Source organism: Phocoena phocoena, chromosome 7, assembly GCF_963924675.1.
Source record: "Phocoena phocoena chromosome 7, mPhoPho1.1, whole genome shotgun sequence".
Classification (NCBI taxonomy): Eukaryota; Metazoa; Chordata; class Mammalia; order Artiodactyla; family Phocoenidae; genus Phocoena; species Phocoena phocoena.
In genome coordinates this window covers 33,659,760-33,672,651 of record NC_089225.1, presented here as the reverse complement: position 1 = coordinate 33,672,651, position 12,892 = coordinate 33,659,760, and the positions used below count along the sequence as shown (strand labels likewise).

Below are 12,892 nucleotides of genomic sequence, written 5' to 3'. Positions count from 1 at the left end.
TGTTTCTCTACTTCACCTCTACTTAAAATGAAATAAGATGTCCAGCTGTATATTTAGTAATACAATCAAATTCAATCCCAGTGCCAGGATCATGGTCAATGTCTGTATTACAAACTTTCTATCACATAAGTGCCTGGGTAGGTATCCAGCCTGTGCTGAATAAAACAAAGACATGAAAGCATCCTTAAGGCATCTGGTCTACGTGAGAAAATAAATGTCTATTCTCTCACATGTACTTAGTCTGTCATGCTATAACCGTACCCATACACACACACCCCTCAAGTGAAAAACATGAGATATTAGAAAATTAAAATAAACTCACGTTATGAGCTATAAGTATACCAAAATTCAAAACATTTATAGCAATCAGTAATAGTAGTAAAGATGGTGAAAATTTCATGAAAGCAAGGGAACTGATCATACCCAAAACACAGAGTGGATTGCTCTCTTGATCTCTAGGAAAAAACAGTACAAGATAGTGGATAAATGTAACTGATCCTCATAAAAAAATAACTCTAAACCAAATAGACAGCATTCCAATAGTGTTAAAGAGTTAAATTTTACCTATTAATATCTTCCTAATATCTAGTCTCTCATTTATTAGTTCTTCTCATCTGATTTACATTCTGTACAATATGCCCAGTAAGTAGACATGTGAATTCAAAGAAGCAAGTAATTTTTAGAGCCAAAGGTACTTTAAAGATCATTCAGTCCAATTCTCAGTCCAATTCTATTTCACAAATGAGGAAACTAAGGGCCAGGAAGGTTAAATAATTTATTTGAAGTCACAGAAAATTTCATCCCTTACTGCTCTGAATATTAGTAAGTGTGGAACATTTGCTTTATTTAAAAGGATTTTGGAGACTTCTTCTACAGTCCTTAATTCAAGTTTCATTAAAAAACATAATACAGGGGCTTCCCTGGTGGCACAGTGGTTGAGGGTCCGCCTGCCGATGCAGGGGACGCAGATTTGTGCCCCCGGTCTGGGAGGATCTCACATGCCGCGGAGCAGCTGGGCCCATGAGCCATGGCCGCTGGGCCTGCACGTCCGGAGCCTGTGCTCCGTGATGGGAGAGGCCACAACAGTGAGAGGCCCACGTACCGCAAAAAAAAAAACAAAAAAAACCCCATAATACAAAATATTCTAATCTCCTTAGAACACCTTACAAATTTGAGGTTTGCAAAAACACAACTAAGTATACACATTCACCTTGGGTCAAACCACGGATTAAACCAATCTAACTTCGTAACTTCTAATAATGATGTTATATATCCACCAGTAGTAGGTCTCTCAGGGCAGCTCCCTAGCTAAGCCCCATTCTCAGGAGGGTAGCCCTTAACAGCACTTGTATACTAACTTCCCCTGTTCCTTGACTTAGAAGTAGATAGATACCTGATACAAGCTAAATCAATAATGTCCTCTATCTCAGGAATCTGGAGGGCTTTGTTTTTGTTTCTTTGTTGGTTTGTTTGTTTTGCATGATACAGTGTGAAACTTTAATACAATGTGGTTAAACACAACATTCAACCACATGAAAGTCATCTTCTGACAGATGAACTGGGCATTATTTCAATAGATTCCTTAGTGTAACTTTATAAAATTCTTGCCTTCAGAAGTGTCTGACATTGATCTTGATACTTGTTAAAAACTCTGATATAAGATAATCACATCTCAACAGACAGAGATTTAGGAGATTATCCTAACGCCCATCTTCAGAATGCATCATCAAAGAACTGATCACTGTCTCCATCCCTTATTTCTTGGTATTTCCCCCAAAGTCTGCCCTCTGGATTAGAGCTATGCAAGGAATCTGGAGTTTGAAGCTAAAAGAAATACAACAGTGATGATAATAGCTAATATTTATTGAATGCTTGCTGCATGTCACAAACTATTCCAAGAACACTACAATTCATCTTCCCAACAATCCCCATGAAATTTTACAGATTAAATTAATCCGCCCGAGGACTCAAACCCATAGAGTCTGGCTCCAGAATACATGCACTTAACCACTACCCTATACTACTTCTCAAAAGTCGAGAATTACTAGAATTGAGTGATATTAATGTCAGTTGCTGCTGAAGGGCCCACAGCTGCCCTGGTTCCTGGCTAGCCAAGCCTTGACTGTTCAACCCTTCCTTGGTGCCTGTGAGACAACCCCCAGGAACCTTAAAGAAATCAAATTTGGTTTCTGTTACTTGAAACCAACCTAATGGTCCCACATGTCAAATATCTTTAGGCCTCATTTTTTTTTTTTAAGAGTTTAAAATTTTTATTTATTTACTTATGGCTGTGCTGGGTCTTCGTTTCTGTGCAAGGGCTTTCTCTAGTTGTGGCAAGCGGGGGCCACTCTTCATCGCGGTGCGCGGGCCTCTCTTGTTGCAGAGCACAGGCTCCAGACGCGCAGGCTCAGTAATTGTGGCTCACAGGCCCAGTTGCTCCGCGGCATGTGGGATCTTCCCAGATCAGGGCTCGAACCCGTGTCCCCTGCATTGGCAGGCAGATTCTCAACCACTGCGCCACCAGGGAAGGAAGCCCTAGGCCTCATTTTTAAAGAACTGATGCATAAGAAATCTAAACTTAAGACCACAGATAAACCGTTCCTTTATATTTTTTAAAAAAGGAACATGTTTACAAAAGGCATTCTCCACAAAGTTTCTTTCATAACATCATTCCCTGAGACAAAATGACTCCTCCGTGCCCATGGGCAAATAAATGATTGGACAGAAGAGATGTAATGATCTTTAGATATCATCTAGTTCTCAACCCACTCATTTTACAGATGAAGCAATGGTGAAGATGAGAGCACTGGAATCAATCACCCACAGGGCATGAGTTAAAATACTAGCTCTCCCATGTTCTGGTATAGGTAGGGGTGACCTTGGGCAAGTTGTTTCTTCTGGAAAAGAGATAGTAGCATCTACACATCCTACCATTATAATGAGCTCTAAATCACCTACTGAGTTTAATAAAGTACCTGGCACATGCTCAACACACTCACTAACATACACTCAATAAATGGTAGCTGTGATGGTAGTGATGATCGACGTGAGGCTCAGAGACGGTAGGCAAACTTTCCCAGATCATATGGCCACTTAAGGACAGAACCAAAACTAGAAACAGACTTCATACTTACACCTCAATATTTTGTTCTACACCTTCCTACAAACTCCTGGACCTAACATTTAAAACTATCTAAAATCTGGTATAATTCTCCTCTTTCAAAAATCTAATCTCCATCCCAACTTTTATTCATTCATTCACCAAATATTTACATAGTGCTGTCTATGTTCTAAACAGTTTCTAGTGCTGAAGATATAGCAGGGAACAAAGGAAGGGGAAGAAAAGAAGTGAAAGCCATCTGCATGTCCAAATAAAGGAGAAAGAGCTAAGAGAATAATGTGCTCAGAAATAACAGTGTTACCGTCCCGAAGTTTCTATCAGCAGGGGAAAAAGAATAAACAAGGATAGATTAAAAATATAACACGGAAGAACCTTCCTTTAGTCTACTTAACATCCATAGAACTTGCTTTAAATATTCCTGTACTCAAGTATTTGCTTCAACATACACTATAAAATCAAACCTTAAAGCCCAAATTACTAAATTTCTTTCCAAGAAGACTGCTCTATACATTCCAGCAACAGTTTACTCTTATTCCTATCAACTATATTGACATCTAACTTTTTCTAATGCGCTTTTAAATGTCTGTCAGGTTGACTTAACCTGGTAGTTTTTTGCTAACTTTCAAGATATGTTTTTGACCCCAATGACTCATTTAAGTCCCCAATGACTCATTTAAATTCCCTGAAGTCAAGATCTGTATCGTATGCTTCTTTTAATCCTAACAACACTTCAACACACAGCTTTACAATACTTTAGATATTCAAACCCAATATCTTATTTCCAATATCTTATTTTCCAATATCTTATTTAGATAAAGCCTGGCACTTACATGATACCTGGCCAATATTTGCTTTTGATGAAATAATAAATGTGTAATGTTTTTACAATATCAATCTACAAAATTGTATTTTATATCCTAGAATCCTTCTATTATGAAACATGAAATATATTAGTACCAAAGATAACACTGAAATGGTAGAAAGACTGAATATATTCTGACCCTATCATTCAAAATATCACTTAAAATATTAAGATAACGACAAAAATCAGGCAACTAACATGAGCAGACAAATGGCAATCTAAATCAATCATGGTCTTTTACTTTAAAAACAAGCGGAATCACATACTTCATGTAGATTTTGGCTCACTCTAATGTGAGGAGGTATTTTACGCAAAGCTACATACACCTATGAGAGGAATAATTAACGCAAGATAAAGACCAATACTGACGCCACACTCTGTGTAAGAAATTCTGCATTTAAAGAGGCCTCTGACTCAAGAGGAAATAAAAAGATTTAGTATTTAAGTATACATAGTTCCAAAGTAAGAAACCAAAAAGAGCATCTGGAAGAATAATTTACCAAATTCTGCTAATGAATTATACACATACACACACACACAGAGCTAGAGTTTCACAAAAACATAGCTCTTGGTATAGAAGTAGAAGCTCATCCAACACTCAACAAACATTTATCAAGCATATGTTACGTGTTAAGGCACAGTTCTGGGCAACTGGAGTATATTAATGAACAAAACATGCAAAGATCCTTGCCCTTACAGAGATTACATTCTATTAGGAGAAAATCTAAAAAATAAAATAGGATAGTTTACCACAAATTTCTCACATACTTAAGATACCATAAACACTCAAACATAATGATGCCAATATACGGAGAAGCAAAGTTGATAGACTTCTAAGAAAAAAAAAAAAGACCAAAAAAATCTGAAAGGCCTAGAGCAAAAGTCAGACAGTTAAGTGATAAAAACTATACTTCATAATAATTTAATATTCCAATAAAATCAATATCACTTTTTAAAGTTCCCATAATTATAAAAGGTAAAAATTACTCACAGAAACTATAATGAACTTAATAACAGTTCAGAAGATAATTCGGGGTTCTGTAAGAAGTCAATACGGAGCACCGTGGTTATGAGAATGGGTTTTTGTTACACTAGAGAACAAGTTTCAATTCTAGCCCTGTCAGTTACCAGCAGGGAGAACTTTAGGGCTGTTACAAAGATTAAATGAAAACCAAAAACTAGAAATAACTCAAATATCCAACAACAGACGGATGGATGAATATATTATAGTATATCAATTCACTGAAATGTTATTCAGCATTCAGTATATAGACTAATATACCCAACAGAAATGAATCTTTAATGCATCACACTAAGCAAAAGAAGCCAGACATAAAAAAGTATGTATGATTCCATTTATATGAAATTCTAAAAAAGACAAAACTAATCTGTAGTGAAAGAAGGCTTAGAACTACTGGAGGGACAGACTTGCAAAGAAGCAAAAGGGAACTTTTAGGGTATTTGATATGTTCCTATATCTTGATTGTGTTGATATTTCCATGGGTGTACACATTTGTCAGAACTCTTTAAACCCTATGCTTTAAATGGGTCTGTTTTATTTTATACAGATTATATCTCAAAAAGTTGATCTGAAAGAGGATTAAATGGAATAATATATGTAAAGTTCTTAGCACAGTACCTGCAGCTCAACAAGTGTTCCAAAAATGGTAGATATTATTAAAATCATCAGCTATCATTATACAACACTCCTGGGGAGGTAGCAGAATACCAATTACCTGATCTTTCTGGTTGTTTAGATTCTAGGTAACTCTAAAGTATCTGACCTAGACCAAGTGCTATGAGGAGCACCAGAGACACTGAGTTATAAGAGGATGCCAACTGGCAGACCTTAGGCAAATACAATGAACATAGGAAAGGAAAGGAAAGAAGTATGCTCTTGTGTCCAAAAGAGAAGAACTAAGAGAATGATATGGCCAGCAATGACAGAGTGCTCCAGTGCCAAAGGACACCGAGACCACCTCACCTAGGTATTATCAAAATGTAACTCAAAACTGAGTTTATGACTACATAAACAAAGTCTAATAATAGTCCAATAGCTACACGGAGACAGTCCTTCATCTTATGGCAGGGGTGTGGGGATAGGGAGATGGGGGCAGTGGATCCATGAAGCCCATAAAGTGAAGTCAAATTATTCTGCCAACCAAGCAGGAAGAGGACATACTGTGGATGATTTAGAAATGCCAAGCAACAACTATAAACCCATAAACCAAGGTTTTTGTTGTTGTTTTTTAACAAATTATGTGATTAAAAAGAATATACTTATAAAGGGAACTAATTAGAATATTTTGATAATGGAAGTTAAATTGAAACACAACTCAAGTGACACATTCATGAAATTTATATTTTACTGCTTCTTATAACTGTTTATCAAGGCAGAATATATAGAGAACAAATAATTATGTTTAATAGGTCCTATAAATACAACCAGAACAACTGAATTGGCTGTTACTCATTGAAGCACAAGTCCTCTGACCTATATATTACTTTAAAAAAGAAAACGAATGGGACGAGGTGGCCAAATGGTTAAGGCAATGCACTACTAAAAAAGAAAAAAAAAAACCCACCCCAACTGGACATTATGGAAAGCAAAGGACTCTAGACTATAAATCTTAACTGCCAGAGTTTGTTTAGTTTTGATTTTAAGAACCTTCACTTGTAACATTGAAGAGGCAGAAAAGACAGGACAAAGAGTCAGAAGTCCTGAGTTTCAACTCTAGTTCTATCAGAATCTGGATTTCTTCTTACCTAAAATTGGGCAGTTGAAGCAGGCTACTGAAAATAATAAAAAATTAGCACCCATGCTCTAGATTGAAAATCACAGGGCTTCCCTGGTGGCGCAGTGGTTGAGGGTCCACCTGCCGATGCAGGGGACACAGGTTCATGCCCCGGTCCGGGAAGATCCCACATGCCGCGGAGCGGCTGGGCCGATGAGCCATGGCCGCTGGGCCTGCGCATCTGGAGCCTGTGCTCCGCAAAGGGAGAGGCCACAACAGTGAGAGGCCCACGTACCGCAAAAAAAAAAAAAAAAAAAAAGAAAATCACAAGTTTTACTGAAAAGGTTAGTATTATAGTACAAAATTGTAAGGGGGTTAAGCATTTATTTTTAATGCATCATTAAAACAGGAACTAAATTGCAAGTTTTCTTCTAAATTAAGATAAAATACCAAGACCTACGTGACCAAGGACCTAAAGCAATAAATAAGTACATTGCTAATCACTGTTGGCAAAAAGTAATATATCTTCCAGGGGCTAACTATTCATTCTAGAACACGTTTCTTGATTCAAGTTCTTCCCAAACCAAAATAATAGGGTCCAAGTAATTACATACAATATTGATACTTTAAGACTCATGAGCTTCCCTGGTGGCGCAGTGGATAAGAATATGCCTGCCCATGTAGGGGACACGGGTTTGATCCCTGGTCCAGGAAGATCCCACATGCCGCGGAGCAACTAAGCCCGTGCGCCACAACTACTGAGCCTGCACTCTAGAGCCCGTGAGCCACAACTACTGAGCCTGTGTGCCAAAACTAATGAAGCCCACGCGCCTAGAGCCCGTGCTCCTCAACAAGCGAAGCCATTGCAATGAGAACCCCGCGCACAGCAACGAAGAGTAGCCCCCGCTCGCGGCAACTAGAGAAAGCCCCCGTGCAGCAACGGAGACCCAACAAGTAAATTAATTAAATAAGCCAAAAATAAGTAAATAAAATAATTTTTAAAAAAGACTCATTAGCCACCTTTCTTTTTGGGAAATAACATTAATAGAAATGTAACTTTGTGGAATCCCAAGTTGTGTTTTTTAAAGCTCAACTAAATTAATTCTTGTACATACTATTCCTTATTTTAATTATCTTTCCCATGGAAAATTGAGCTAAGCCAGAAATAAATTTTATTTAAAAACAGAAAGAATTTTCACATTTGACTTAGCTCTAAACCTTCAGCATAAATGTTGGGTTTTCATCTTGCTTACTTTTTAAAAAGTTGAATGTTCATCTGATATTGAGGACATACTTTTTCTATGGCAAGTGCAAGGCTTTCAAAAACAAACACCGAGAAACGTGATTCAATCACAGCAGAAAGTAGTAATAACAGGGTAATATAATGAGGTCACAACTCGAGCAGCCAATCAAAAGCATAAAAGCATTTCCTGCAATATTAATAGTCAAAAGAGAAAACCAATCACAGAAACCTCAGGCCTTCTTTTGACAGTCACAGAAGCAAGAGAACCAATCCACGCACACCCGGGGTTGACAATAAGGCGGGACCACAGGTTCATTGAAGAAATTCTTGAGGTTGCAGTTACTATGAACTTCGCACGCAAGTAACACCACTCCAGAGTCATAAACATTGTCAAGCCAGGTGAAATTCAACCGTATCCAAAATTTAACCCATCAGGGGGAAAAAGCATTTTTGCCCTAAACTGCTGTTGTTATAAAAAATGCAGCTGTCAATTTCGATGCAGTAGGTCCTCAACTTCTAAAAGACACCCCCCCAACGCACATGACAATTCTCCGGAACGCGGCGCGAGGACAGCGCAGCGCCGGCGGCTCGCAGCTGAACATCCCCGGTCCCTTTCTAACGCCGCGCACTGAGCGGGCGCCGTCCCGGCTAGGCAGGCCGAACGAACTCGCTCCGCCGAGCGGAGCTAGCCGATCAGCGGCTTTCTAGCACTACATCCTGCTGGTAGTGGCGGCCCCCGCCCTCCCCCGCCGCAGTGCTGCACCACCTTCATCCCGCTGCACCCAAGCGGGCCGGGGAGCGAGGATTACCTTGCTAGAAGGAAGATGATGTTTGTTTTGAAAGCGCTTTATTTTCCGTTAAGTCATTTCAAAGAGAGCCCAATGCAAAACTAAATCTAAAAGTGGGGGGGGAAATCTTCCCTAGCTAAAGGATCCCTCGCATCCCGCGCCGGGGGAAGAAAAAAAAAAAAGGTAAACAGAGGCCGTACGCCAAGTGCGGCCAGAACATCCCCTGCGCCATTCCGGGCCGCCGCTTACGGCAAGGCCCCCTTACGGCAGCGTAAGCGGCGCTGCGAGCTAATCACAACACTGGGACGCAACAACATGGCGGCCGCGGGCGGGCGCTGCGCCGGCCGAGAGGGTTTACGCTACTCCGCCGGCGTAGGGTCCCATGCGTTAGAGCGGCTGCGGCGCCCTCCAGCGAGCGTAAAGCGCTCTGTGAATGGCGAAGCCCGACTGACAAAGGGGAGGGGGGAGGAGGGAAGGGGGGGTAATAAACACTCGAGTCCCTACCGATTCCTCCTCCTTCTCCATCCCGGTGGGCATCTGGGGCACGGCCCGGTTGATGGAGACGCAGTCGTTGAGATCAGGCATGTCCTTGCCGCGGTAGATAGGCAGCGGTTTGGCGGCGTCCAGCGCCCGCGCTCGGAAGGAGAGTTTACTCATTGTCTCCCCGCCTTACAGGAACAGCCCGGGCGGCGGCGGCGGGGCGGGAGGGGAGGGGGGGAGGACTCCCGCCGCCTCCTCCACCTCCTTCCTCAGTGCAGCGCGGCCGGCCCGCTCCTCCTCCTCCTCCTCACTGCCCCCGGCCACAGCATGGGCGCCCACCCCGCCCGAAAACAGCCCCCCGCCGCCCGCGGCCGCTTCCACACACTAGATCCGCCGCTCGCCCGCCCGATCCGCTCCCTGCGCCATGGCCAACATGGCGGACATTACCACAGCGGCGGCGAGCGATCCCGGCAGCCCGCGCGAGAGCGCGCCCCCGCCGCGGGGACGCGCTTCGCCCTCTCCCTCCCTCCCTCCCTCCCTCCTTCCTCTCCCTTCCTCTCCCTTCCCCTCCCTCGCCCGCCCACCCACTCTCTCCGCGGCGCGGCCGGCCCGCGGGAGCGTGCTCAGCCTCGGGCCGCTCCGGGTGAGGGGGCGGTGGCGGCGCTCCGTTCGGCAGCCCGCGCTCTCGCCGTGTGGCAGGTGCCAGGTGCGCAAGTTAACCCGCGCCCCCGAGCGTGCGCCTCTGCCTCCGCGGCCCCGACACCCTGCTCGCTGGGTGCCCCGGAGGACGGTGCCGGGCAAAACACAGCCGCGCTGAGCAGCGCGAGCGTACAGAAGTCTGTGAGCGCGAAAGGAAAATGTCAACCGGAGCCACAACTGCCCCACCGAGCCTCTACTTATAAAGAGCTTGTCTCCAAGGCGCCCCGAGCGCCGGCTAATTCGCATCCTCCAATTCGCACATCCCTGAGAGGTGCGAAAGGTCCATTCCTTCTGCCCACTCCGAGGCGCGCCGACCTGCCGGGTCTCTCCTGCCGGGAAAACGCTTACGCAGTCCCAGCCCTCTTCCCCGCATCCTCTCTTTAGTACCTGACCGAAAGAGCTCTCCAAGGTAAGGCGTCCTCGCTTTCGCCGGGAGGATGCTAACGGCAATGAGGAAAAACGTTTGAAGCTGCCAGATGCAACAAGTGCGCTTGAACCTGTCACCCAAACTTCATAGAATTCTTTAGTGGATGGTAGATACTTCTGATTTCAAAAATATTAGAGTTCTTAAAAATTAAGCTTATAGCATTTAACCAAGGCAGCACACATTTCCAACGTGGCCGATCTGTGTAAAATATTGGTGCTGTGGAAGACACAAAGAAGTTTGAGATACATAGTTCCTGCCCTGTGCAGCTTTCACATTGATGGGATGACAGAAAGGTTGGACAGATGATTAACAGCAAGAGATTTAAATAGTTGAAGAACAGGGCAGCCGTAAAGATAAATGACGGCCAAAAAAAAAAAAAAAAAAGTTTATCACTTGAAGAAAACTATATAGGCGATACAAGGCAGTAGAACATGAGTAATTACCAAATGAGTCGTACAGGCCGTAAATGCCGCGAGAGTTCAGAGAAAGGAGACTTCTTTAGCCTGAACCGGTTAGAGAAAGTTCTAAAGAGGAGAGAAAATCCAGTTAACTCAAATAAGTACCACCTATTGTTGACATCAACCTCGTTTAGCTGAGTTCCTTGGTTAGACGTTAAGCATGACAGTTTTCCTACAAAATTCCTAGGAAGAGTGTAACACATTTTGCCATTTTCTAATAATTGATAAGTATTTTGCCTAGCTCAGAGAAAAGTCGATGGTTTGCTGATATCCAGAATAGAAAAAAACCTATTCCTACTGTCATTTCTATGGGACATCAAAGCCCCATTTCTTCCTCCACTTCCTCATCTACTTCTTCCCTTCTATCTTTTTCCTTCCTGTCCTCCCTTTTCTCTCCACCTCCCGCTTTGAGGGCAAAATGGTGGGTATAGACTGCATGGCATAGTCTAACCCCTTTGGCCCAGCAAGAAATTCAGGCTTTTAGTGGGGCTTGAGTGTTTTCCATCTAAAGAATGGAGGTGCAGTGACTCACTTCTTGTAAGCAATACCTTCCTCAAGCTTATGGGCATGTCCTGATCCGAGTGCTACCCTCTGGAACAGTTCCAATTCTCTGCAAGGAAGAACAAGATGTTGTTGGGAGGGGGTCAGCCCTGGATTCAAGCCTGAGAGGGGTGGGGGGAAGCAATGGTTGAAGAAATGAGTCATCCAGGGCTTTCATCTGGCACTTCTCAGGTTCAGAAATGATAGCTTTCTTCTGTTCCCTGTATTTGTTGCTACTCTCTCTCAAGAAAGAAAATACTGAGTATCTATAATATACCAGCCACTCTAGGGGTACTATGTATCTATTATCTCAATTAATTGTATTTTAATAGAATCCCACTTAATTCTCATTATAGCCCTGTGAAGAAATTACAATTACAATTTTACTAATAAGGAAACAGGCTCAGACAGATAGTTTGCCAAGTTTCAACAATAATAAACTTGAAGAAGTAGGTTCAAATCCAGGTCTAGCCTAACTCCAAAACTCTTGTTTTCTCAGCAATGCCACCCTGTTATCCAAGCTCTTCAGTTTATTGACCATTCAGCATTCTACACTTACTGATCCAAATTACTGAGACCTTCCAACCAATGGCTAATAGAGTGCATAACCCAGAGCCTAAGGATGCAATAGCCTCAAGGAGGGTAGGACCAACATCTGCTCTGTTAATCACTGTATCCCCAGTTCTATGCCTCACACATAGCCGGCACCTACTATATAGTTGTTGACTGATATCCCCTGAAAAAATTCAGTGATACTGACCCCATTCCACTCCCACGTGGAATTCACATATCTTCTTAGCCTGTCACCTGACCTAGCCATTGCTGCCAATATCTGCTCTTATGGCCTAACTGGCTCTTCAGCTTCCTCTTTTTGGGCCTAGGAATTTTAGAACCAATTAAAGCCATTCAAAGAAACTTTTGTGAAACCTGAAATTCTATTACAGGAATGGGTTTTTGCTGTAGTAGTTGTTGGTTTGTTCTTTTTCTTTGACCATGTAGCAGATTATTTTCCCCAAATCTCCATTTTCCTCTTGCCCTGTAGGCAATGATTATAGAGCTGGGAATAAAACAGTTTGAGGCAAATAACATAATACACTTTTCAAGTGAGACACAGCCTGTGTTTTCTTGGCTTCAAATTCAGTGCCCAAACTAGAATGCCTCTGTTTCACATTTGGAAAGTAGCTTTTATTTGTATACAAATATTATTTTTCATAAAGTTTATTTCTAATCTATTTGTTGAATACCCATACACTTGTTAGTGCTAAAAACAGAAAATATTCTTCAACTTTTGAAGTACAGCCTGTTATAAAATGTCTTTATCAAAACCTGTTTCAAATGGTTGTACAGCCTAATCTATTTTAGTTTCCACATACAATGCACTGAATATAGTCATTCTAGAATCAGTCCACTTCAAATATTCTCTGGACCAATTCCAAAGGACATGAATTTGGCCAAGCAAGTGTAATATATAAACACCCAAGAATTAGAAATAGTTTTAAAGCTATATCAAAATAAAACTACTTCTAAATGTACCCTAAA

The 12,892-nt window shown here is 42.1% G+C and overlaps 1 protein-coding gene across 1 annotated transcript in view; it reads right to left on the bottom strand.

The window, feature by feature from the left end:
- EPC2 (enhancer of polycomb homolog 2) overlaps positions 1-9,406 on the bottom strand; it is a 105,181-nt gene extending 95,775 nt beyond the window's left edge. Inside the window, exon 1 of the mRNA XM_065880426.1 lies at positions 9,254-9,406. Coding sequence (XP_065736498.1) covers positions 9,254-9,406 — 153 coding nt within the window. The remainder of the gene's footprint in view (positions 1-9,253) is intronic.
- Positions 9,407-12,892: the final 3,486 nt, after the last annotated feature.